General features: G+C 37.2%; 1 protein-coding gene, 1 long non-coding RNA gene and 1 pseudogene across 7 annotated transcripts in view; 2 read left to right on the plus strand and 1 right to left on the minus strand.

Moving 5' to 3' along the window:
* Positions 1-760: 760 nt before the first annotated feature.
* On the minus strand, positions 761-4074 carry LOC126613930 (uncharacterized). Of its 6 annotated transcripts, none has more exons than XR_007620227.1 (3): positions 3974-4074; positions 3529-3569; positions 761-1911 (listed from the first exon to the last, which is right to left on the minus strand). It is a non-coding gene; the product is annotated as an uncharacterized LOC126613930 (long non-coding RNA). The 6 variants fall into 6 exon arrangements; XR_007620230.1 differs by having other exon boundaries at positions 3529-3635; XR_007620229.1 differs by having other exon boundaries at positions 3529-3685.
* Positions 4075-9287: 5213 nt separating this feature from the next.
* The window catches only part of LOC126613923 (methyl jasmonate esterase 1-like), a 62818-nt gene continuing 46138 nt past the window's right edge, over positions 9288-25967 (plus strand). The window contains exons 1-3 of the mRNA XM_050281537.1: positions 9288-9835; positions 10091-10219; positions 10396-10704. Coding sequence (XP_050137494.1) covers positions 9350-9835; positions 10091-10219; positions 10396-10668 — 888 coding nt within the window. The 5' untranslated portion in view covers positions 9288-9349 and the 3' untranslated portion in view covers positions 10669-10704. The remainder of the gene's footprint in view (positions 9836-10090; positions 10220-10395; positions 10705-25967) is intronic.
* LOC126601339 (ethylene receptor-like) lies at positions 23816-25454 on the plus strand (annotated as a pseudogene).

Here is a 25967-nt window from a genome sequence, read left to right on the forward strand (position 1 = left end):
AAACAGACCAACTTCATCACTTACGACGAGACCAAAGGGGCGGAACCATAGAAGCTGACCGCCCCTCCTTGCCCCTATGTAGCTTTGCCCCTGGTTGCATCATCATCTTATACCCAATGCATGCAAAAATAACATTTTTAATAAATTTAAGAAAATAAAAGTATCATATGTGGTGGTTGATAGTTGAATTTCCTTTTAATAATTTTTAAAAAAAAAAATCTAACCGTGAATCGCCACATCACCCTTTATTAAACAATGCCTACGCCTCTAGTTTCCTTGTAGAGAAAATTTGTTACATGAAATAAGAAAAAAATAAGAATGAAAGAGACGCTTTTTGGCAGGCATGCATGCATCTCATGAATGTGTAGATTATACTAGGTAGTAATGCTCGGACGTTGCTGTGAGATTAGAAATCAGCTGTAGTATATAAATTTGAGCTATTAGATGTATGTTGGTATAATATTGATTATTGACCTTTTGTTCTGAATCAAAAACACTAATTCCAAAATACAATCCCAAGGACCCTTTCCAGGTAGTTGAACACCAAGAAGAATGCTAATTCTAACATTAAAATTCAATTTTTCTCCATGTTAAAAAGCATGCAAGCAGAGATAAAGGGCGTAGTTCTATTACCGGTAGGATTAGCTTACAAAGACATATACACTGTTCTGAATCATGGTTTCCTTTGTATGCATACTTAGAGAACTGTAGCTGTGGGAGTAAAAAAAAATACATGCTAAACTTAGAATCCATTGATATTCATAACGCAAACAGAGTCGCAACAGAGACAATCAAGTTTATTAAATATGTTTTAGATAAGTACCTGGCTTGTGGTATAAGTAAAAATTTTCCTCAAACGTAATGGCTACTTTCATGAGGTATTGTAATTCTTCTTGACCAGATACAGAAGAGTGACTTCTCAATGTATTCAATCTTTACATGTAACACTTTTAACAAAATCCATTGACTAATCATTAAAACAAGGCATGTAGGTGGAATTATACAAAAGTGAATTCAGGATGAATTAATCCAGTAATTTCTATGAAAAAAATGCATCAAGGTATGCACAAAATCTGTGTGAGGAAACAAATATCCAGCTGTACTGAGACTTGAATCATGCTCAAACCAATTCGGTCTAATACAACTTCATATTTGAATACCTGAATGGCTTTCCCCCACCACCTGGTTTCATGGATTGCCAGAAGCCATGGTCCCAGATCTCAAACTAAACAATTATTTGTATTTAATCTGCCAAAGCTTACTAAAAACATTTAACCTTTCCAAATTTAATAGACTTGCAATAAGAAACAGAATAAGTTCCTCCTCCGTCTTTATGTCTCACATTGAGTCCCAAATAATCCAACTGCTACCCATTTGTGTTACCATCGCATACTAAACGAAACCTACATATAAGGGAGGAAATCCCAAAAATAGAACTCTCAGACCATAATTCATGCCTGTACAAAACCACTATCTTCTCATGTTGCATCACCTGGGCCATCATATACCCAGCCACAACCACGATAACATCATGTTATTTAATGACACACAACCATTCCACTCAGAAGCTGTCCACACACAGTACACTATCCGGAGAAAAAAAGTATGCAGGAATTTCTAAATTAAACCTACATATAAGGAAAGAAATTCAAAAGGTGCAAACATAATTGCTGGACAAAGCACATCATATTTTCACCTTCATTTCAACCCCCCACCAACAATTTAATACTACGAAGTCATTCAAATTCGAAAATAATATAAAAACTGACATGCCAAACTTGAATTAAGCAGTTATACGACATGAATACAGAATTAAAAAGAAAACTCATACTATAAATTTTGAGCCCACTACCTTACCACTTACATCCCTTACATCCCCTGATCAGTCGAAGCATTTCCAATACATTAGACCTGCGACGTACACAAACAGACATCACTTTAATAATCACGATTGCAAACAAAGAACAAAACATATTCATATAAGAAATCAAACAAACAAAAAACTGAAAACATTCGCTTGAAGAAACATGTTTCCTGCTATTGTGGGTCTCAAAAGTTTGCTGATGGAACCCTTTTGTGCCTTGAGTTTTTTGCCCTTGATTTAGAGGAATGCACATAAGATAATCACAGGTAAGTTAGTTAGCAAGATTTTGAATAATTAATAGTTATCGCATATGATAGAAGGTTAAGATTCTAGCTGTGAAACTATGCTGCATTGGATTTTTCCCATATAGTTTACTAATCAACCCTACTTGTGCAACTAAGCTACTGGCAGGATTCAGAGATAAATCTCAAAACGGAATGCAATTCAATCAGAAAAGCATTGAAATGCTTAGTTTTTAGTCTTAACACACTTTTCTTCTTTAGAGAAGAGAGGCATGGGAAAGCAATAGGAAGAGTCTGACAGGATTTTCTATAAGCCAGATTTGCGAATGAATGTGGGGTTGGGCCACTTCACAATAGGTGCTCACTTATTACTTCAAATAACTATTAATTAAAAAGAATAAGAAACTATATATATATGTGTGTGTACAATGGCAGCAGATACGGATATTAGTAATGGTGGACATCAAACTCCCAACGGATCAGATAGGTGAAAGAGAGAGGAAGCAATATGGGTCATACATGAATATGTAGAGTTTTCCTTCTTCAACTAAAGCATTTAAATTCCTCTAATCTTCACCTTTTATAACCATAAAAACAACAATCCCAGATTTTGGGTTGAACAACCAGTCAAATTTAAAATGAAAGTACAGTTTTGCTTAATTCCTTTTGCCGATTGATGCAGCACATACTTGTCACTTGTAATTTATAATTACATCATTTGTAAAAATTATCAGAATCAAACCAAAAAACCAGAGAAATTAACAACCCTGACTACTAATCGAAGAACAACATATGCAAGCCATAATCAACCATTACACATATTTGGACAACAATTTACGAAATCAGTGTATGACAAAGAGAAAGCAATCTCACACTTGCAATAACACTTCTTATTAGTAAAGCTAAACTACAAAAGCACTCAGCAAGTTATGCCGTGAACAACCGAGGATCGAATATATCTACTCTACAATATAAACAAAAATTCGCAGGGATGTGCACCATTAATTTGATCCAAGATCTTAGAGTCCATCTAGTAATAAGTACTAACATAACTACGGAATGAAAAAATACAAAAAATTCAATCTCAAACTGTTTGCTGATCTTAAAAACAAAATCCATGCAACTGAACCTAACTAATACACAGCTCGGCTGAGCCAAAGATTTCAATTTACTGGACACAAAAGCAAAAAGTCACAGAATTTTATTAAGATTTATTTTCCTACGTTTTCTTGGCTACCAAACAATGGAACCCAGATTATCAATGAACGCCCCCCCCCCCCCACCCCCAAATTCATTGAAAAAGAAAATCTAATTGCTTGCATTAAAAGACTTCGACAGACAGTTGAATAACATAATACAAATTCGTATCTGTAAAAGTAGACTCCATTTAAATAAGAATAATTAGGTCTAGGGGAGAAATACCCAAACAGTTAAGCCTTCACCTCTACATGTTTTGGTCCTTGCTGCAAAAAAGCAGTTCTGTCGTTATGCATAGCATATTTTTTTTCTTGCCGGTCCAGCAACGACCACTAACACAACAGGCACAATTAAAAGGTCAACCACTTCTTCAGCAAAAAACCTACTTTACACAAATTTATTGAATAAGAATCCAAATAATTAGATTAAATCCAAAATTAAAACAAAGATCAGAAAATGAAATTGAAATTGAACGAAATTATCATTGCGGTACCAACAAAAAAAAAACCCAGAAATCTAAATTAATAAAAAAAAAATCCACACAACTGAAAAACCCACCCCAGTTGAATCGAATAAATCCCAGCAAACTCAAATAAAAAAAATGTGAAATTACCGAATAATTTTGGACATAAGGGTTTAGGATGAAGAAATGAGTGAGAATATGAAGGACCTTTTGCACTGGTAATACTGTCAAGAATTTCTTTTCACCAAGAAACTTCTATTGGCACGTTCGTAAGGAAAATATTGAGGGAAAACCTAGATGAGGAAAGCAGAAAATGGAGAGCCGAAAGGTAAAGTGAAACAGATGAGTCGACGGAGAGAAAGAAAGGGTGCAGGACGCGTGGACTGGATGGGTAGAATCGGGAATTCACTGCACTCCTAAGGAAAAATCACGACAAAAGCTAAGAAAATCCAAGGGCATTATCGCCTTTCACTGTTCACAAACAGTTAAAAACAGTGCTAGGGGAAGCCAGTTTTAGTATATGTATAACTAGATAGTAATGCCCGCGCATTGCTGCAGGATAGAAATCAGCTGCAATATATGAATTTGAGCTAATAAATACTTGCATACTCTTTCACTCTTTCCCTAGGTTCTGTCTACTGACTGTGAATTGTAAACAACAACATTATCAACAATGTTTACTCTCGGTACGCAAAAAAAATTAAAAGAAAGAGGCCCAAAATTTTAGCATGACATATGAGATTATAAATGTTATTCGAATGAGTAGTGATAGAATGAAGCAAACTATATGCACTGGTTAATTGAGACTCACCCATAACAGAGGAAATACATGCATACTCTTTCACTCTTTCCCTAGGTTATGTCCACTGACTGTGAATTGTAAACAATGACATTATCAACAATGTTTACACTCGGTACGCATAAAATTTTAAAAGAAAAGAGGCCCAAAATTTTAGCATGACAAATGAGATTATAAATGTTATTAAAATGAGTTGTGATAGAATGCAGTGCATATTTTTAGATGGTCACATTAATCTACTGCATTTATCTATGTCAATATCTCCTTATGAGATGTGAATGCGGTAACCTATAAATTGTTTGAATTCCACAAACAACTACACACCAATTCTCAAACTGCACAACTACTAAATTACAACAGTACTGTATTGATGACTGAAATGATCTTTAGAGCATCTAGGTACCCAGGTTTTCGATTAAAAAACTTATCCAATTGAATTCAATTTAAAAAAATGATCTCTCGGGCATCTAGGTACACAGACATGCATTCAAGTGCACAAACACACTCAAATGAGTTATGAATTAACAGAAAACATACCAAAGGCAGTGGGAAGCTGTACGTCGATGTTAGACATGAAACTTAGCTGATTCAACTAAGCAGACCGGCTAACCAGAATGCTCAGACCTGGATCATATTTAAAAATACCCATAAATCATCATGACCTCAATCAAATATAATCTAGATAAGAAAAACATAACAGGCACAGATCACATAATAGAAAAGAAGTTTCACAACTCATCCACAATCATCAACAGCTAAATTAAACCCAAAAATTAATCATGATCATCCATTTGTATATCAAACCATGACAAAGATTTAAAATTTATTCCTAATCCATCAAACTTTTGAAATTTTTACAAACCGGGTTCAATTTACTACACAGAAAATCCAACAATACAGAAAAATCCATACCTTTAACGCCAAGAAAACCTTCACAATATGAGAGGTTAAGTCAATCTACCACACAAAACCCAGATGCAGATTTACATCAAGCATTAAACTTTTCAAAAATTCGAATCAAATTTCATAGCAAAAGGCAAAAATCATCCACAATGAGGCAAAAACCCAGATGAAAAAACTCACCATTGATCGTCAGATCCTACCACCAGATCTCATAATGCCACCACATAAGCCAAATACAAGTGGAGAGAGAGAGAGAGAGAGAGAGAGAGAGAGAGGAGAACATGCGAGCCTGCGAGGTCCAAACGGTGTCAAGAACCATATTTAAGCTTTGGTCTCCGACGTTTCAGTGGAGGATAAGAATCAGAGGAAGAGTGACAAATGAGGATAGGAGAGAAGAGAAGACCGTAGAGAGAGAAATGGAAACTTAAGGAAAAGTCAGGAAGGAAGTCCTAGGGAACCTTTGACGATGATCGATGCGTGGCCAAGAAAGAAAGAAGCGGAAGCCGAACGAAGGATCGGGAAAAGGAACAAAAACAGAGGGTTAAACGATGAGTGACGCGTGGCCAAAATGGGTAAAACCGGAATTTTGCTGTACCAAGCCAACAACAGAACATGGGAGTGAGAAGAAACAAAGGGTATTTCCGCCATTTCACTGTTCACAAACAGTGAAAAACAGTGTCGGCCGAATTGAGTTTTAGTATATATATAATTTGGAACTGAATATTAGGTTTTACTTTTCCTTAATTTCTCTGTTTTGGAGTAGGATTCTCTCTCCTCTTTTTTTCTCTCCCTTTTCCTTCTCTCCTAATTGAACGATCACGGTTAAACCATGTCAACATCTTATATTTATTTTTTATAAAAAGAGAAAGACAAAATAAAGAACGTAAGAGAAGGAAAAGGAAATGAATGGAAAAAAAAGGGGAGGGAATCATAGTCCCTTTGTTATATCTTATTTGGTTCAGTATTATATCTGTGTCATTGGTGAGATTCTTCCCTTTCAACCGTGAGGAAATTAAACTCTGTTAAGGAAACATATGGATCCGTTTGTAGAGTATTATTTCCAAACAAGACAATTTGAATATTTCTTGGCCATAATTTATTTGATTATTTATCATCCTTATATAAGTGCACCGTGTAGTCATCTTAAATACAACCTTTCTAATAAGGGTAATGCTAGGGATATCATCTATTTAACTTATATTTTATAAATCATATGATGTGATTATTGATGATATAATTATTACTTAAGTGTTGATTTATATGTTTATTTTTTATTGATGACACATCTTTGTAAATGTAATGTAAAAACTTGATCTACTTAGCATTACTATTCTAATAAGCACCAAAACCTATCTCTTTTTTAGTTTGATAGCTCAACAATTTAATTAAATACCGCAAATTGTTTCAAAAGGTGACCCTTAATTTTATAGTACTATCAAAATTGTTGTAAGAAATTCCTACATTTTTTTAAGAAAAACAGAACAAACTAATTCTTGTAAACGATTTGCGGTAATGCTAGGAAGAATAAAATTTTAAATCAAATGATGTGGCTGTTGATGATTAAATTACTACTAAGTGTTGATTAATGTGCTTATTTCCTATTAGTGACACATCATTTAGTTTGCAAATCTAGTTTAAAATTTGATCTACCTAACATTTCATTTGGTCAAGAACCAAACATCGCCGCACATGAACGATGATTAAGGTTTTTTTTTTAAAAAGTTTAAGAGAGATGAATATTGGTTCACCACTAATCACATTAATATTATCCCCACTTAATCACTCATGTAATTAATGTCGAATTATCTGAGAGACGGGCCAAAAGCCCACGTACAACAACATTGATATTATCTCCAACTTGTTAATTACAACATGCACAATCCGACATATAGGGGTTTTATCACAAAAAATCTCGGTATTAGTTGGAGTGGGGTTAGGATATTTAAACTCTTATTTTGTTCGAAAAAATTTAGTCTCCCTAACATTATCCGAATATTTCAATAATTAATGGGTGTGGAGACTTTATACAAAAGACCTTGATTCAATTAAAAGTTAAAGTTGAAGTTGTAATTTATTTTGTTTGATCGGCGGTGTGCGAGATTTTTCACATAAATCAACATGGTTTAATAGTCTGTATAAAGTTTCTCTTTTTCTACTGCTACTACTAATATATTTCATGCATGAACATTGGATTATTCAGTTGTCAAATGCTGCTGCAAGGCATCGCATGTCATTATTAGACAACATTTCACGTTCCAACTTAAATCTGGACTTCAGATGATATGTGACGTACATATAATACCTTGAAATCCAATAATATAAGTGTAATACACACCTGTACAATCCCATAACAACATCAAAATTCAATCGAAGTGTGTGAAAGTGTTGTTGATAGATACAACTACTATAACTTATAAGACAGACAAAAAAAAAAAAAAAAAAAAAAAGAAAGGAAAGTCAAAACCCATTACCTCTCAATTCAACAGAAAGATAAGTTTTCTCTCACTTTTTTTATTTTTCCTTCTAACTCTTTCGCTTTCCTTTTATTTACCACATGCACAATCCGACATATAGGGGTTTCCTCTCTCAAGAAACTTAACGTTTTATTTTTTGGCTAAAGATATATGACGATGACTTATTATATTTTGTGTTTTTGGAGAGAAGGTTAAAAGGTTTAACTTTCACCCTTAAAAGTAACTTTCTTTACATATAAAGGAACAAAAGTGAGATTCGAGATAAGTTTAAGGGTGTTAAGTAAAACTCGTATTGATGTTTATCAGAAAATGTGTCAGTTTAATTAATAGTGATATCAATCAATATATGTTGTGAGGCGATGATAATGGTTCGTAATGATGATGACGTTGATGACGGTGGGTGGGGGTTGGTAGCATTAGAAATCTAACAATATTCCCCAACTCTAAGTTTCTAGCAGTATTCTTTTCAAACATTATATTCTTTGGTTTTATTAGATTTTTAATCTTTCACAAAATGTATATACTTAGATTTCGTCTAGTTTAGTTAGCTTGATCAAGATAAACGCCATTTATATAATGGAGCGGCAGCAGTGACGTTTGTATGCTAATATATTTTCAAACTAAATTTACAAATTAAATAATGTGTTATTAATATGAGAAATTTTTCATTGTTACCAGAACACGAGTGGTATATCACGTGTTTTTATAGAAGTGATGAGAAATTTTATTTTTTAAGTTATTAACTTTTTAAAACACATATCTCACCATTTGTATAGTGACACGTGGTGTACCAACCCGTGTACCGGTCACACTAAAAAATCTCTCCATTAATAGGAAATAAAAACGTTCATCAATACTTAGTAATAATTTATTAACATTACCATGTGGCTATGAGTTAGAAACTACTTTCTAGCAAATTGGAGTTGGGAATACTTTTCAACTCAAGACTTTTGACTTATAAGTCGATGTGTATGTTAGAGAGACTAAATTTATAAACTAAATGATGTGTTATCAATAAAAAATAAGCATATTAATTAACACTCAAGTAATAATCCAATCATCAATTTTTATTTCATTTAGTAATTTATACTTTTATAAGCTGTATTTTAATTATGTATTTGGGCTGAGACTTGATGATTATTATTTATTATGTTACAGTGGACAGGAATTTACGTTAGTGTTATATTTGTAAGCTGTGTTCTAATCGTGCTAATGTTGGTTTAATTTGTTCTCTGCCTTTGACCTTTCCTTCGTCACATCTCTCAAAGCCTGCCAGAGTTGACCATAACAATAAAAGGCCAAATAATTGGTTTAATAACCCCTGAGTCGATTATTAGTTCTCGAACGGATTTCTATGTATAAAAGTCAGACGATAGAAGCAAACCAAATCAAGGAAATTGTGAGTTAATGATACAGAAATTGGAATTGAAGAACATGATAGAGAAGCTCCTCTTGTTTTTCCTTTTATTTATTTGCTTGGCAAAAGCGAGTACCTCAACCCCATCCCTGCCCTCCAACATTCACAACAAAACTCAAAGTCCAAAACATTTTGTGTTGATACATGGAGCCTGTCATGGGGCATGGAGTTGGTATAAGGTGGCGACTCTTCTGAGGAACTCAGGTCACAATGTAACAGCTCTAGACTTGGGAGCATCCGGGATCAGCCCTATTCAGGTACAACAACTCCCTTCGTTATCGGAATTCGTCGAGCCTTTGACAAAGGTCATGGTGTCTCTACTACCAAATGAAAAGGTTATCCTCGTGGGTCACAGCTTGGGTGGAGCCGTCATATCTATTTTCATGGAGAGGTTTCCTCATAAAGTTGCTGCTGCGGTATTTGTCACAGCTATCATGTATGGTCCTACTCTCAATTTCTCAACTGTACATGCAGAGGTAATGAAATTCATATATACTAAGTCTAAAAAATTCTGCTATCATTTCTCTAGTCATATTCACCTTATCTTGATATTACTGTATACCCAAATTATTGGTCATATGTCTTACCAACCTTATTCTGATGAATGAATATGGCATATTTAAAATAGATATTTGTCACAAGTAACAATTTAACATGATTTTTTGTTCATGTTTTCTGAATCCTACTTAAGGATAATTAACTAAAAAATAATTTTCTTAAAAAATGTGTAGGTTACCAAAGGAAGGGATTTTATGGACACTCAATACAGATATGACAACGGGACCAACAACCCTGCAACCTCCCAAGTCTTTGGGCCTAAGTTTATGGCGACAACCTTGTACCAGCTCTCCCCACCACAGGTAAGTCTTGAAGTGTGTCTATTGAAATATATAGGAACCCTATCGTGTTCTCTTATAACACATTGGAAACATAAGGTGTAGTGTAAGAGTAGAGCGCTAATAGTTTCAAAAAATAAGTTCAGGCTTTCCAGTATTGGTTAGCTAACTTTTTTTTGTTTTATGTTTGTCATGGACAGGATTTAAATCTAGCGTTATCGTTGGTGAGACTTTTTCCTTTATATAATTATGATGTAATAAAACTCACGAAGGAGAAGTATGGATCAGTTCGTAGAGTATTCATCGTGGCCGACCAAGACCATGGGATTGTGTTGGATGCGCAAAATTACATGATCAAGAACAATCCCCCAAATGAAGTGAAAGTGATAAACGGTTCTGATCACATGGTCATGTTCTCTAAACCAGTGGAGCTGTTCTGCCACCTCCAAAGTATTGCTGAGAAGTATTCATAAAGACATGGACGGACATGATTAATTCAGGCATACTAGGTAGCCTGCGTTTCATGCACCATAGTACAAAATGTAAATGAATAAATGAGATTGTTTTAAGTACTAATAATTACGTGTCCATGAACTTTAGTTCAAGAGGCATGACGCACTACTATAAACATGGTCACTGCGTTTAGCTTGGCTTGTGGTCGCTTCTCATTTTTCAAAGTTATGTTTTCTTTTTTAAAATAATCGATATTATCTACACTAAGGAGTTAAGAGAGTTGGCTAAGCCTTATAATGGGTCAGTAATAATGTGGTTCAAGTTCACATTCGACGAGAGTCGAACCAAAGATCTCTCACTTACAAGGCAAGAAGATTCATTAGACTGCAATACAAAGTGACTTCAAAGTTATGCTTTTTGTTTCTGTTTATTGGGTTGCCTAGCAACTATCCCTACTATTAACCATGGGAAATTTGGAAAAATAATCAAATTTTGGACCCCATATAGAATTACAGCCACCATTTTAATTTTATGATAATTATAATCAAAATTTGATATAAAAGTACTAATATATCCTTAATGTCATGTTATTACTATATTCAAGACTTCATACCATGTTTGTCACCTTGTATTGGCAATCATAGGTAGGATTGGCCATTACAGCCATGCATGGAAACCGTAGTGGGTGTTACAGCCTTAAGTTCAACATGCTTGGAAACTCATCTAAACCGATTGGAACAAGTGCCCCAGCTACACGAAATCTTTACTATTCGTTTGATGTTGGGTTGGTAAATTTTGGGTACATTCCAACTGAGACCAATTTTGTTGAAGGAAGCAAGCAGTTGGAAGTTTTAAAGCGGGATTTAGAAGCGGTGGATAGGAAGAAGACGCCATTTGTGGTGGTGCAAAGACATAGGCCGATGTACACAAGAAGTAATGAGAGAGGTGATGCTCCAGAGGGCAAAAATGCTGGAGCATTTGGAGTTTGAAGATCTTGATGTTTATCAGTCAGGAACGTTGTCAACATCAAATATATTGCTTGCGCAACAACCTCAAATCGAGAAGTGACTCTAGCACCATGTTGTTGAGTATTCTGATAGTGGCTTTGTAAGTTCGTGATATGTATGATTGATGAGGTACAAATGTATAGTGGTCTTTATCCTTCTTTGCTACTCATATTGGTGGCACAATATTCCTAGATACTGTTGAGAAATTGAGCCTTGTGGATTCATTTTATTGTGTTTGTTCTACCGTCACAACCATGGGTTATGGAGATAAGAGCTTTTCGACTTAAGCAGGCAGTATTTTGGATATTGAAAGGTGCCATTTGTTTAGCTCAGTTTTTCCTCTACATTGCCGAGCTAAAATCCCAGAGCAGACAACCGGCGTTAGTACAATTGATTCTCACTCGTAGGATGACCAATGTGGATTTGGAGGCAGCTGGTCTTGATGACAAGATAGGTGATGCTCCTATGAAAACTATATTTGTGCGAGTGTAGGACCTATTCATGTAATGGAAACCTAGACCGAATCATCCAACCTATCTAAGTGTGTTAAGTATTGTTGTGAGAAACCCTAAAATTAAGGGTATATTAGTAATTTTACATCAAGTTTTGGTTATAATTATCATAAAATTAAAATAATGGCTATAATTCTATATGGGGCCTAAAATTTGGTTATTTTTTCAAATTTCCCATTAACTTTCTACCTTATCTTTGTAAGATATATCTCTCCATTTAATGGGCTCTATATGATCTAGACAGTCAATTAGTTAATTTAAAAAAACTAATCTAAGAAAGTGTTTCATCCTTCCAAAATTAACTATTGGGCTTTTAGTCCCATTGAGTTAATCCACGAGTAACGATGTCGAGCGCATTTCATTGCCCATAATTGAGTGAATCCCTTGATTTGTCCAGCATCAACTGGTATCAGAGCGGGTTTTTAAATTTATCTTCAAAATCTTGGTGGGCACATCGTCTTCGTTGGTTGTCATTGATTAGGTGTCTATCTCTTTTGACCAGACAATAATATATATATATATATATATATATATATATATATATTGATATTGTTGTGAACTTTCCTAGTTTAAGTGTGATTGTGTAAATCCTAGATTAGATTTGATTCTACTTATTCTTTCCTATATGGACTTGTATTCCTTGGGGATGAAGGATTTCTTCTCCCTCTTATTACTATAAATAAAGGCACTGTGTAGGGGGAATAACACATTCTCTACACACACATTCCCCTACATTCCTACAAACACATCTCTCTCTCTTTTCTCTCCTTGCCAGCGGCCCCCTTCCATTTGTCAGATAAAATAGGCTACAACACATTATCAGCACTCTTCTACCGTTGCACTTAGGAATCTAACGTTGAAGCTTTCTGCATCAAACTAGTTCATCCATATCATCACGCAATTAGGTTCTTCCAAAACAACTGTTTTTATGTCGATATTTTTGCAGCCCTGATAGCATGAACATTCACCATAATGCATGACCCAACTTTACGTTCTTAGAATTTTAGATTCTACATAAATTATGTATGCATTATATTCATAATTGTTGAATTATGTGAATTTGATATTGCCATGAATTGCATCAAATATATGTCCATGCATTGAATTATATATTAATATGCATTGAATTGAATTGAAAAAGAATTAAAATCGGAAAACACAAGGGTTTTTCGAACCCCTGACCTTGAGCCGCAACTCGAGCCCTCGCCCAGGCATGTAGCCTGTGTGGCTGAGCCGCGAGACCATAAGCCGGAACCATGGGCTCCTGGTTTGAAACCTAAAACAAACCCGATGCCATCCATGGCGTCTCGTTCCTTCGCAGGTGGGCTGGCCTGCAACCCAATCTTGACTTTGGGTCCTCGTCCTGACGACCTGAAGATCGTCACTTCCCCCCTCCCCCGACGAGTTTTGGTTGAGATTCATTTCGAATCTCATTGGTTTTTCTTCGAAATTCCGATTAAATTTCCTAGGGTTTCTAACACAAACTTTGAGAGTCTCCACTTTCCGTTTACTTTATGGGTCGTCGTCGAACCCACGGTTCTTTACCGTGAGTTTTGCACCTAGACACAACCAACTGAAGCGGTGGCGCCGATCGTCTTCCTCGGCTAAGTTCAACCAGCGCATGCTGGGGTGTTTGGTTTAAAACCCAAGCCTACTTGGGCTTGGCCCATTCATAATTATTTCGAAACCTGAAGTTTCTAGAAACATACCTTGTTTGAAAACCTGAAGTATTCCTTAAAAACATCACCGATGAAAACCTGAAGTTTTTTTCATGCGAATTTTAACCAATACATGTCTATTAGAACCTGAATGTTCTACTCCTATATGAATGGATTGATATTTTTCTCCATTGCACTAACCACATCTTGTCCATCTATTTTGTGATAGGAATATGTCGAATTTGAACAAACTCGATTTTACCGCTTTGGAGGTCTCTCGAAAGAATGATGCGAATAATATAAGCACACAAAATTCAACCCTCTTTTTGACAATTGTAGTATAGATGTAAGTAGGGTATCGTTCTAGGCCGGGGATTAGGAGGGATTGCTAAACTATTCTAAATTAATTTAAAAATATTAAACAAGACTCAAGGACACAAAACTAGGCTAAAAACTCTAATAACTCGAAACACACTTAGAATGACTCAAAATAATGAAAACAATCTAATTAGACACTAGGAACTGAAATGGACGGAAATTGAATTAGAAGACTAACAACAATGAAAACTAACTAAATAATATAATTTAATAATGGGGGGGGGTTTGGTTTTGACGAGAAGTAAATTAAACTTAAATAAATTACAGAATTGACAAAAGTATGAAATTAAGGTGAAAGGATAGGTGACGGACTAGCTAGAGGGTTCTTCTCCACACATGACACATATGCAACCTAAATTGATTTTCAGTTGTTCTTTCAATAAATTGTAAATCTCAACGCCCCAAATTAACCGTGAATTGCACTAATTAACCCTCAGTTTTTCCACAAGTTATTGGGTTGGATGATTGCATACGACAACCCAAAACATTCCCTACAAGTTCCCTACATGAATTGCATAATAGAGATACAAGCAAGAATCATTAAGTTCTATGAAAAACATAAGCATTGACGAGGCACTCGTTACTATGATTTGCATGAAACTTATGCCAAGAATTTACTTAACGTGATTGTGACTAGCAACCTTCACTACTTGTGAATATAAGTTCATAACGATTAGGTGAAACTCCCTTATATTCTAGCGTCAAATTCATGCATGTAAATTAAGTATGCATTCTTAATCGACATACAAAAATAAGCTATCAATCAAACAGTTAAGCAAATTAAATCACAACTCAGAAATCACAACTGAAGGTAATCAATTCATATTACAAATATATTCATGGCTTTGAATTAACATCTAGCCAAAATAAATTTAGTTACACATTATTAGAACAGAAATAAAATATAAGTTTGGAAAGAAGAAACCGAGAGAGAAGAGTGCTTCAGTGCTCTGTCTGCCCAGCCTTTGAACCCCTGCCTCTGAGCTCTATATTTGTTTATCCCTCCAGTCAGTCCTCCCGTGCTGCTCTCTGTTTTCTGATCCCGTCAGTCTCTCTCACCCCTCTCTCTCTCTCTCTCGGTTTCTGTTGGTCTGTCTCTTCTTTATTTTCTGCTTTTGACCTCTGTCAGTCTCCCCCCTCTTCTCTCTGACCTGCCCTTTTATTCCCCCATTTCCTGCGCCTCTCTCCCCCATCTACATCTTTATTTTCTGCTTTTTCTCGTCCTCTGCTCGTGTGGACCGTGCTTCTCTCTCTTCACAACATGGATCATGATGATGTTTCAAACATCATCATGACTTATCATTATTATTATTTTTAATTTAATTTAAAAGCTGATCTACACAGACAGTTTTGACGAATTTATTACATAAAATTTCACTTGTTCTATTTTTTATTTTCTTTGCATAACAAATCCTATAAACACAAAAATAACGTAAATAGCTCAAAAATATAAGGAACTAACTAAGAAAAGACGAGTGAATTCGAAGTAAAAATATATATAAATATGATCCGATCAAAGAACTACCTCAAGTGGGTCCAAGATGTGAAGCTCCACCTCAATGCAAAGAATTTGCGTCCGGCCATTGAAGATGAGATGGACAACCCGGTTGGCGAAGCTAAGAAAGCTACTGCCGTGATCTTCATCCGAAGACATATCCAGGGGCGGCCAGAAACCACCTCGTCAAGGTCAACAGAGCCAAGGCCCATCTAAAGGAGGAAACAAAGCCCAGAAGCGCCCTAACCTCGTTCTCAAGGCCCCAAACTTTAAGAATAAGGCCAAAGCACCTGAAACCATGGATACGGATATGTGTTATTGTTGTGGTTCAAAGGACCATTGGTCCCGTGTTTGCCGAGCTCCCCAGAAGGTTGTAGCTGAATATCATTCTCGTCGTTAGAATTTTGAATCAAACTTTATGCAAGTGGAAGAACATGAGAGTACCAAGATAAAGGTTTCTGACTTTCAAGAGGCTATCACCCCCATGGAAGATTAGAATCTTAGACATAAACTATTTTTCTAGTTAAAATAAGACAATGGGGCCGAATTCCACAGTAGTGGCCGAACCCCACCTTATGTTTTTTGGTTAATTTTCGTCCTTGAATACTTAAAATTATTTTGAATGGATATTTGTTTTTAGAACTTTTATGCATGTGACCAATTCAAATTAATTTTTCATTCTAGGTATAACTAGTGGGGAAGTTAGTTGTCTAGCAAATAATGCAAGCACGCACACCATTTTGCGTGAACGCATCTATTTCACTAACTTCATACCTAAGAATGCACCTCTGACAACCCTCCCAGGCATATCCAACCTGATCGAAGGATACGGTAAGGCATGTATAATGTTGTCTAATGGTACAATTTTGACTATTGATGAGACACTCTATTCTCCACGTTCCGGAAGAACGTTGTTGAGTTTTAAGGACATTAGAGATAACAATTACCACGCTGAAACCCACGTAGAAAACAGAGTTAAATTTTTGTGCATAACTTCCTACGAATATGGCTAGAAGAGTATTCTAGAGAAGATGGAGTGTATCTCGAGTGGTCTGTATACTACGACCATACGCCCCATAGAGAGCCATTATGTGGCCGGCCTTACCTCTTGGACCGTGCATGGAATTACATTTTGGCATGATCCTTTGAGACATTCTGGACTAATAGCGATGCGCCGTATCCTTAAATCATCACACGGGCATCCACTAACATGAAGTTCAGGTTCAATTCAAGGAATCGCATGTTAAACATGTTCAATGGGAAAACTTATTACTAAGCCTTCTTATGACAAGATTCGTTCGAATCCTCCCATTTTTCTACAGAGGATTCAGGGGGACATTTGTGGACCGATTCACCCTCCATGCAGACCATTTAGATATTTTATGGATTTGGTTGACGCTTCCACACGTGTGCTTGTTGTCCACAAAGAACGCTGCATTCGCCAAACTGTTGGCTTAGGTTATCAAGCTCAGGGCTCACCACCCTGATTATCCGATCAAATCTATTCGATTGGATAATGCTGAAGAATTCACATCTAAAATTTTTGATGACTATTGCATGTCGGTGGGGTTGAAGTTGAACATCCAATACCCCATGTTCATACCCAGAACGGCCTGGCAGAGGCATTCATTAAGCGCTTACAAATGATTGCTCGATCGTTGGTCATATGTACCAAGCTTCCGATCGCTGCTTGGGGCCATGCAATATTGCACGCAGCCATGTTGGTCCTCTTGAGGCCTGTTGCGACCCAACCATATAGCGCCCTTCAGTTGGTTACCGGATACGAACCCAACATATTGCATCTGCGCATTTTTGGTTGTGCGGTTTATGTGCCGATTTCACCGCCCTTACGTACAAAAATAGGGCATAGTTGAAGGATGTGAATCTATGTTGGATATGATTCTCCTTTGATCATTTGTTACTTAGAACCTTTGATAAGTGATCTGTTTACCGCTCATTTCGCCGATTGTCACTTCTATGAGACAGTCTTCCCGTCGTTAAGGGGAGATAAGAATATCAACATTCTTGAAAAATGACACGAATTATCGTGGATGACTCCCACTTTGTCTCATTTAGATCATCGCACCGCTCAGTTTGAAACTGAAGTGCAAATCATATTAGATCTTCAGAGCATAGCTCAAAGCATGCCAGATGCTTTCACCAATTTAGTGCGAGTGACAAGATCACATATTCTAGCTGCGAATGTGCCTGCAAAGATGGATGTACCAAATGTACGATGGATTTCCCTCCTGGAAACCCAAGAAGCCAACTTTGGTGATCCATTTACATTAGCGGCTAGCCAATCATATGCCCTTACACATAAGTGTGGCAGACCTCTTAGTTCAACGGATTCACACCCCTGGAAGAGGAAACCCATTGCACAGGCACCTGAAGAGCCTACCGTGAATCCGACTGTCACTTACTCATTCTATCAAATTCATGAGGAAATTCTAGATTACGGAAGCGTCCTTGAAGAAACGAATCTTCCTTCTCGTAGAATCGTGAGATGTCATTATATTATGCTAACTTAGATGATGTATGGTGTAGAAATGAGATGGTCGTCCACGATGCATTATCATATGCAGTAGCTACTGAGATCACGTTGAGCGATGACATTGAACCCCGTTCCGTTGATGAATGTCGACGTAGAACTGATTGGTCAAACTGGAAACAAGCAATCTAAGTCGAACTCGATTCGCTTGCGAAATGTAAGGTGTTTGGACCTGTAGCTCATACTCCTCCACATGTGAAGCCTGTTGGCTATAAGTGGGTTTTCGTTTGGAAGCATAATGAGAAGAACGAAATTGTGTGTTACAAAGCTCGTCTTGTTGCTCAAGGCTTCTCACAACGCCTCAGGATTGACTATTACGAAACTTATTCATCTGTTATGGATGTGATTACTTTTCGCTACCTTATCAACTTGGTAGTTTCTGAAAAACTGAGTATGCAGCTGATGGATGTAGTAACTGCGTATCACTATGGGAATCTTGATACGAAAATTTATATGAAAGTTCCCGAAGAACTTACATTGACTGGATCAAATATTTCCAAACCCCGGAACACGTTCTCAATTCGACAGAGGCGTTCACTCTACGTTTGAAGCAATCCGGAAGAATGTGGTATAACCGTTTAAGTGAGTATTTGACTAGTCAGGGATACGTGAACAACGAACTATGCCCTTGCATGTTCATTAAGAAGTCACATTCCAGTTTTGCGATAGTTGCAATATATGTCGATGACATGAACCTTATCAAAACTCCTGAAGAGCTCGCGAGAACTGTCGTGCACCTGAAGTCGGAATTTGAGATGAAAGATCTAGGAAAGACTCAATACCGTCTTGATATCGAGATAGAGCATTGTTCAGATGGACTCTTAGTACATCAAACGAACTACATCCATAAGGTGTTGTGCTGCTCTAACGAGGATAAAGCAAAACCTTCGAGTACTCCTATGGTCGTTCGATCAATAGATGCAAAACGAGATCCCTTCTATTCGAATAAGGATAATGAAGAGATTTTGGAGCCTAAAGTTCCTTATCTAAGTGTGATAGGCACTTTATTGTACTTAACTCAATGCACTAGACCTGACATCTCCTTCACTATTAATCTTTTGGCAAGATATAATAATGCACCAACACACAGACACTGGACTAGTGTTAAAGACATCTTCCGCTACCTTAAGGGTACTACGGATTTTGGCTTGTTCTATGCCTACGGATCCTCGAGTGATGCCGCACCACCTACTTCTCGAGTCGATTCTCGCTTTGGTTGTTATGCCGACGCAAGATACTTATCTAATCCGCACAAGGCGTGTTCTCAAACGGGTTATGTCTTTAAGGTAGGAGGCAACACAATCTCTTGGAGGTCAACTAAACATACCTTAGTTGCCACTTCGTCTAACCATGCTGAAATTCTCGCCCTACATGAAGCAACTCGGGAATGTTTTTTGTTGATAGCAGTTGTGGGCCATATTCGAAGCTTCTGTGATCTTTACCCCGTCGTGGATGTCCCGACGACGATCTATGAAGACAAAGCAGTATGCATCGAATAGCTCAAGAAGGGTTTACATTAAAGAAGACAGCACCAAGCACATTGTGCCGAAGTTCTGCTTCTTACATCAACAACAAGAGCATTAGAAGATTGAAGTCACGCAAATCTGTTCACAAGACAATCTAGTCGACCTCTTCACCAAATCACTACCGAAGGCAACGTTTCAGAAGCTTGTTCAAGGAATTAGTATGCGTAAACTTTATGAGTTGTAACATTACTAATTCTCTTAGGAATTGTGTCAAACTCAGGAGGAGTATCCTGAAGTATGCTTGCTTGATCTTAATGTACTCTTTTTCCCTACGATTAGAAGCATTTTTCCCACTGGGTTTTTGCTACTTAACTAGGTTTTAATGAGGCACCCGGCTTGGGTTGATCATATCCCTAATGACGTCTCGTAGACGTTTCTTTTGACTTTACATTTCTCACACATTTTTCCTTAGACTATGGATTTTGTCCCTACTCGGGTTTTTGCCATAGCCTTAGGGGTTTTTAGTGAGACTTACTTCCTTACGCAAGTTCCTACCTTAGTGCGAATATCGTTGTTCCCAGAATCAGTGCTGACGAGTTGACTTCCTCAACTTTTGCATGATGCTAAATCTACCTTGAGTATTTACACACTCAAATGGGAGTGTTGTGAACTTTCCTAGTTTATGTGTGATTGTGTAAATCCTAGATTAGATTTGATTCTAGTTATTCTTTCCTATATGGACTTGTATTCCTTGGGGATGAAGGATTTCTTCTCCCTCTTATTACTATAAATAAAGACATTGCGTAGGGGAAATAACACATCCTTTACACACACATTCCCCTACATTCCTACAAACACATCTCTCTCTTTTCTCTCCTTGCCGCCGGCCCTTTCCCCTTGTCAAATAAAATAGGCTACAACATATATATATATATATATATATATATATATATATATATATATATATATATATATAGGGAATTATTCTCATTCTACACTCCTCACAAGTGTAATTTTCATTCTAATTATAGAAAATTTGGAGTGCCAAAAGAGATTTTTGTAGTTTCCAATGAAATAAACAATGCATTAAACAAAATTCTGTGTGAATATATAGATTCACAAAACACCACAGCGCTTTGTGCAACTGCGGAAACAAAATCGTGTATAGTTGTAGGATAAATTGGAGTTCATTATTTTGTGGCTTTTTAGCCAAAATGTTCTTGAGATTGGCATTACTTCTCACTTTGGTCCTTGAGATTTAAAACCAATAGAAGTGGTATCTGAGTTTGTCCATCATCAATCATTTTAGTCATTTCGTCTTAAATCTCCACTAAACAAGGATAAAATGACAAAAATACCCTCAACTTTATCAAATCATTTTGGCACATTGTTTGTTAAATTGAGTCATTTTTGTCATATTTAACAAAAAATTTCACAGAATGACCAAAATGATTGATGGTTGACAAACTTAGAGACCACTTATATCGATTTTAAATCTCATGCCAATCTCATAGACTATTTTGGCTAAAAAATCTTATTTTAAACCTTATATTGTTGGAAGGCACTTCCAATCTAGTTTTCAATTCTTCAAGCTGTTCATGTTGTTTTGGAAACATAATATAATACTAATTGTATATGGTTTTCACAATTTTTCATTTTGCTGCGAAGTGTACGTACTACCATTAAATGTTTGTAAATATTCGTAGACATTGTTGTAATTTCAGCTCATTAAATAATAACATTCTGGTAGGCTTTTCATAATTTGAACCATTTTCCCCTCAATAACAGCAAGGGAAATTTTATTTTAAACTCATATAACCTCTTTCTAACTTAAATTTTAAATATAAAATGTCACTATAATCCTATTGCATAATTACCATCAAGTACACGATACGACTAGCAATAAAAACAAGATTTATTAGGAAACGCACACCCATAATCAAACCCTAAAGACAACACCAAGTACAAATCATGTCATTAAAAAATGATCAGGAATACAATTTTTATGTTTATGTTCATGCTTCTTTCTCTTACACCAAAAATGACAATATCCAATACAAATAAACAAGAAGTTTTGTCACCAAATAGAGCTGCTCTCAACTTCCTTTGAATTGATTCTCATGTATTTTTGTTACTTCTGAGTTTTCTGATTTCAAACAGGTACAATTTGCTTAACTTAGTGGATCAATTCCACTGCCGAGGTATTATATCATTCAATCTTTCTAGGGTACAGACTTCTTGGTCTCCTAAAGTGTTGACCATACATATTCTCTTATACTCTCATAGTTTTAGTCCGAGAATTGAATTGAATTTTTATGACTTCAAAACCTCTCACAACATATAGAAGAAGAACAATCTTTGCAACTTTTTTCTCTAGAACTCATGATTCAAGACCAGAATGTTAGAAATGCTGCTTCTCTCCTTCCTCCTATTGTTTTGTTTCTTGGTACTGCAAATTACTTTATACCATTGCTATTAGATGTCAATTATATGTTTCCCCAGAAATGAATTGTTTGATTGCCTGTAGTTATTTCTTAATGGAAATAATGAAAATCTATATAGTTGGTGCAAAGCAACCTGGAATTTACCGAGAGCAACACTGTAGAGGGTGATGGAAACTCTATCAAGTAACTATTGGAAGGAGATAACGTATGAGAAGATAATGCTTTGAGGTTTTTTATTTTTCAAATGGGTGTAAACATAAATTTATATATTGATATGGGTTTGTGAGGGTAGTTTAGGTAGTAAATTTGAGTGTAAAGAGATATTAATAGTTTAATTAAAAATAATATGGGTGCAAAGAGTAAGCTGGGTATAAACTTATTGCCCTTCAACAAATACCAAAGGACAACACTGGAGAGTACCCAATTTACGGACTTTATAACGTGGCCCAATGAGAATAGCCCACCTATCTTATCTAAAACTTCGTCCAAACATTTATTATCTTTGTAACCAAACACCAATCTTCTTCCTCACCCTCAAGCCTTTGTCTTATCTGTGCACCCCAACACCAACCCCATCGGAAATGACTTGAGTGGGATCACTGTCGAACAGGACTAGATGGGGTCACCGTTAAAGAGAGGGTTGACGGTGGACTCACTGGCAAACAAAGAAGTTGGGGTAGTTGAGGTTGTCGGATGAGAGATGGGTGGAGTTGGAGTTGCTGGGGAAAGAAGATTGGGGCGAGCTCGCCGACAAAGAGAGAGGGTTTGGGGTGGACTCGCTTGAGAAGAGAAGGATTGGGGTGGGCTCATCTGAGAAGTGAAAGATGTAGGTTTGGTCTGGCCGGAGAAAAGAGGGGTTGTTCTCATCGGGGAAGAGATGTGCGGGATCACTTGAGAAGATAGAAGGATGGTTGCTTGCATATAAGCAAGAAGAGAGGAAGAAGATGGATGGTGTTTGGTTATGAAGATAGAGTTTTGGGTGAAATTCATTTGACATGTAAAATTCTAGTGGGTTATGTAAGATAATAAATTGAGTACTCCCCATTGAGGACTCAAGTATTGTCTGATCAACCATATGTAAACCTTAACCTGACCACAAACCCTAACTTTGCAAACCTTCAGCCGTCGGTCCCTTGCTTAAGCTTGGGTCGGTGGCAGCCCCTCCTATCTCCTTCTAGCATCCCCCTCCTCCTAGTCTCTCCACCCATTGCTTCCTACCCCATGTCCTTTTGTTGCAACCCACACATTTTTTTCTTTTCTTTTCACGCCCCCGATCCCCTCCCCTCGCTGCTTTCTCTTTTTTCTCTGTTCCTTGGTCTGCCTAGCACCTTCTCCCCTCACTCTTCTGTGCGCAACCTGTTTTCATGGCTATATTGCGAGCCTCTGACCCAATTCCCTCATTTTATTGCAATACAAGGCTCTTCCCTTGTTTGGGGCTTAGATCTGCAGTTTTGGGTTGGTCTTTGTGTTGGTCTTTGGGTTGTTTTTGTGGGTATTTGACTTGCCTTTTTTGGTTTTTTGCTCTTCTTGCCTGGTTGGTGGCGGTCATGCCTAACGGAGGTTTCGTTTATTTGGATTCATGTAGCTTCTGTTTCTTGGGTGGGGTTGCACATGTAGCGTTCCCGGCGGCGGCTTCCTGGGCACCCGTAGTGATGGTGTGCATATTTGCTAGCAGAATTTTCTCTCGGTTGTTTGGACTTTCCGAGGGCTTTGCCCTTGGAATTATCTTTTTGTCCTCTTTCGGTTGGTGGTGGTGGTGGGGATGGCGGTGCAGTGACGTGGGTGGTCTTGGCTTGGCAACCCCTCTACCATCCATGTCGTTGCCGCTATTTCTTGCAGAACAAGGCTGCAGAGCTCGATAGAGAAATAGGCCTTCTTTGACCACAGGAGGAAACAGGTCGACATGTCAGGATGTTGACCCATGAAACCAGAAGCACTCTTGATAGACATACTGTACTTAAAACTACACTTGTCGAGTTAGGTAGAACTCTGGCATTGGAAAAGTGTGCCGTGTGGATGTCGACGCGTACTGGGTTAGAGCTTCAACTATCTGATACACTCCGTCAGCAGAATCCAGTAGGATATACTGTGCCCATTCATTTTCCTGTGGTCAATCAAGTATTTGGTAGCAACTAATTCTCCAGTGGCACGACTGGGGCAACTTGCAGGAAAGCACATTCCTGGGGAAGTTGCAGTTCGTGTGCCCCTTTTACAACTCTCTAATTTCCAAATTAATGATTGGCCAGAGCTCTCAACAAAACGCTATGCTTTGATGGTCTTGATTCTTCCCTCAGACAGTGCTAGGCAATGGCACGTCCACGAGTTAGAATTGGTTGAAGTAGTTGCTGATCAGGTAAAAAACCACAACCAATATCTTTTTAACTACAATCCTTATGAAAATGGTAATAAATCTATCCACATCCAAATCCCTGAACGGAATTTTAAAATACAGTTTTTTTCTATTGCTCTGCCTCTGATCCATATTTGAAGATGTTTAAGTACCTATGATGTCCCATGAAAAAATGTTTGTTTATGGAAAGGTTCATTCTTTTGTCGATGTTTTATGTTCTATCTAACCTTTTACAATAACCCTTTGTTTAGTGTGAAGTTATATCAAATCTCAGGAACCTATTATATGAGTTGTATTTGATTGCTCGGAGTTGAAATGCATTTTTTTTCTGAATGCTGTATTACTTGGCACATAGAAAGGGTAATTAAACAGAAAAACAGCTTATAAAACAAAGAATAAATAAAAGGGTAATTTCCACATTATTACACTTACTTTTTTTTCGTCACACTTTGATATCTAAAATTTGACTTTTCAGCTACTTTCAAACTTCTGTTAATCTTTCTGTTAACCGATGATGAGGTATATTAAAAACCGCACCAAATTTGCCACGTGGAGTGACAAATTGAATGAATATTAAAATTTAATCCGTTGATAAAATTTAAAAAAAAAAAAAAAAAACTCTGTCCCCCTTCCTCTGTTCGACTCCTACCACAGCCAACGCCACCCCACCATTGCACCCATACCTCCATTCTTCCCAATTTTCACATAACCCTTCTTCTTTCTAGATTTCTCTCTGTAAATTCCCCTTCTCACTAGATTGTGGCTGAAGAGCCCAATATTTTCTTCCCCTTTTATCCCCAGAGGCTCAAATTTTTAGATCTGGATCTGGGTGGTTTTGACTGGTTGTTGCAGTTCTCAGTCCCAGGGATTGCCTCATAAACTCACTTATGCCAAGTTGTAATGAATTTCAGTTGGAACCAAGTGCAGACCAAACTCGCAGACCCGAATCAAGCCTCCAGGGTCATCATCGTGCATAGCCTTACCGGGGATTTCCTTGGCCGTAAAAGCAGTCGCTGGTAAAGCAGATGTAATGGGAGCTAAAAACTTCACAGATCTAACAAATAAAGCGTGTCAGGCATGTTTCTTGGGCCAGGAGACGTCGTGGGTCGCAACTTGGGTTAAATTGGATTCGTGGTCAGCCACTGTGCATTGTGAATCGGCTTGGCTTTGACACTTTCGCAGATAACACAACCACCAGTCGCAGATGGCCTCGGCGGGAGTAACGGAGAAAGTGGAGAGAGAGGGCTTGGAGGAGAGAGAGAGAGAGAGAGAGAGAGAGGGGGAGGGATTACAAAGAAATGGAGTGGGGCAGGAGTCGGAGACGTTTTTTCATATCCTTTTATAACTAATTAATATTTAATTAATTTGAACTCCACTTCGCACTTTTTTGGTAGGCCACAACGGCCTCCTCATCAGTTAGGATGCGTTTGGTACGTAGCGGGACGGGACAAGGCGTTC

The sequence above is a fragment of the Malus sylvestris genome, chromosome 2 (genome assembly GCF_916048215.2).
Source record: "Malus sylvestris chromosome 2, drMalSylv7.2, whole genome shotgun sequence".
NCBI lineage: Eukaryota > Viridiplantae > Streptophyta > Magnoliopsida > Rosales > Rosaceae > Malus > Malus sylvestris.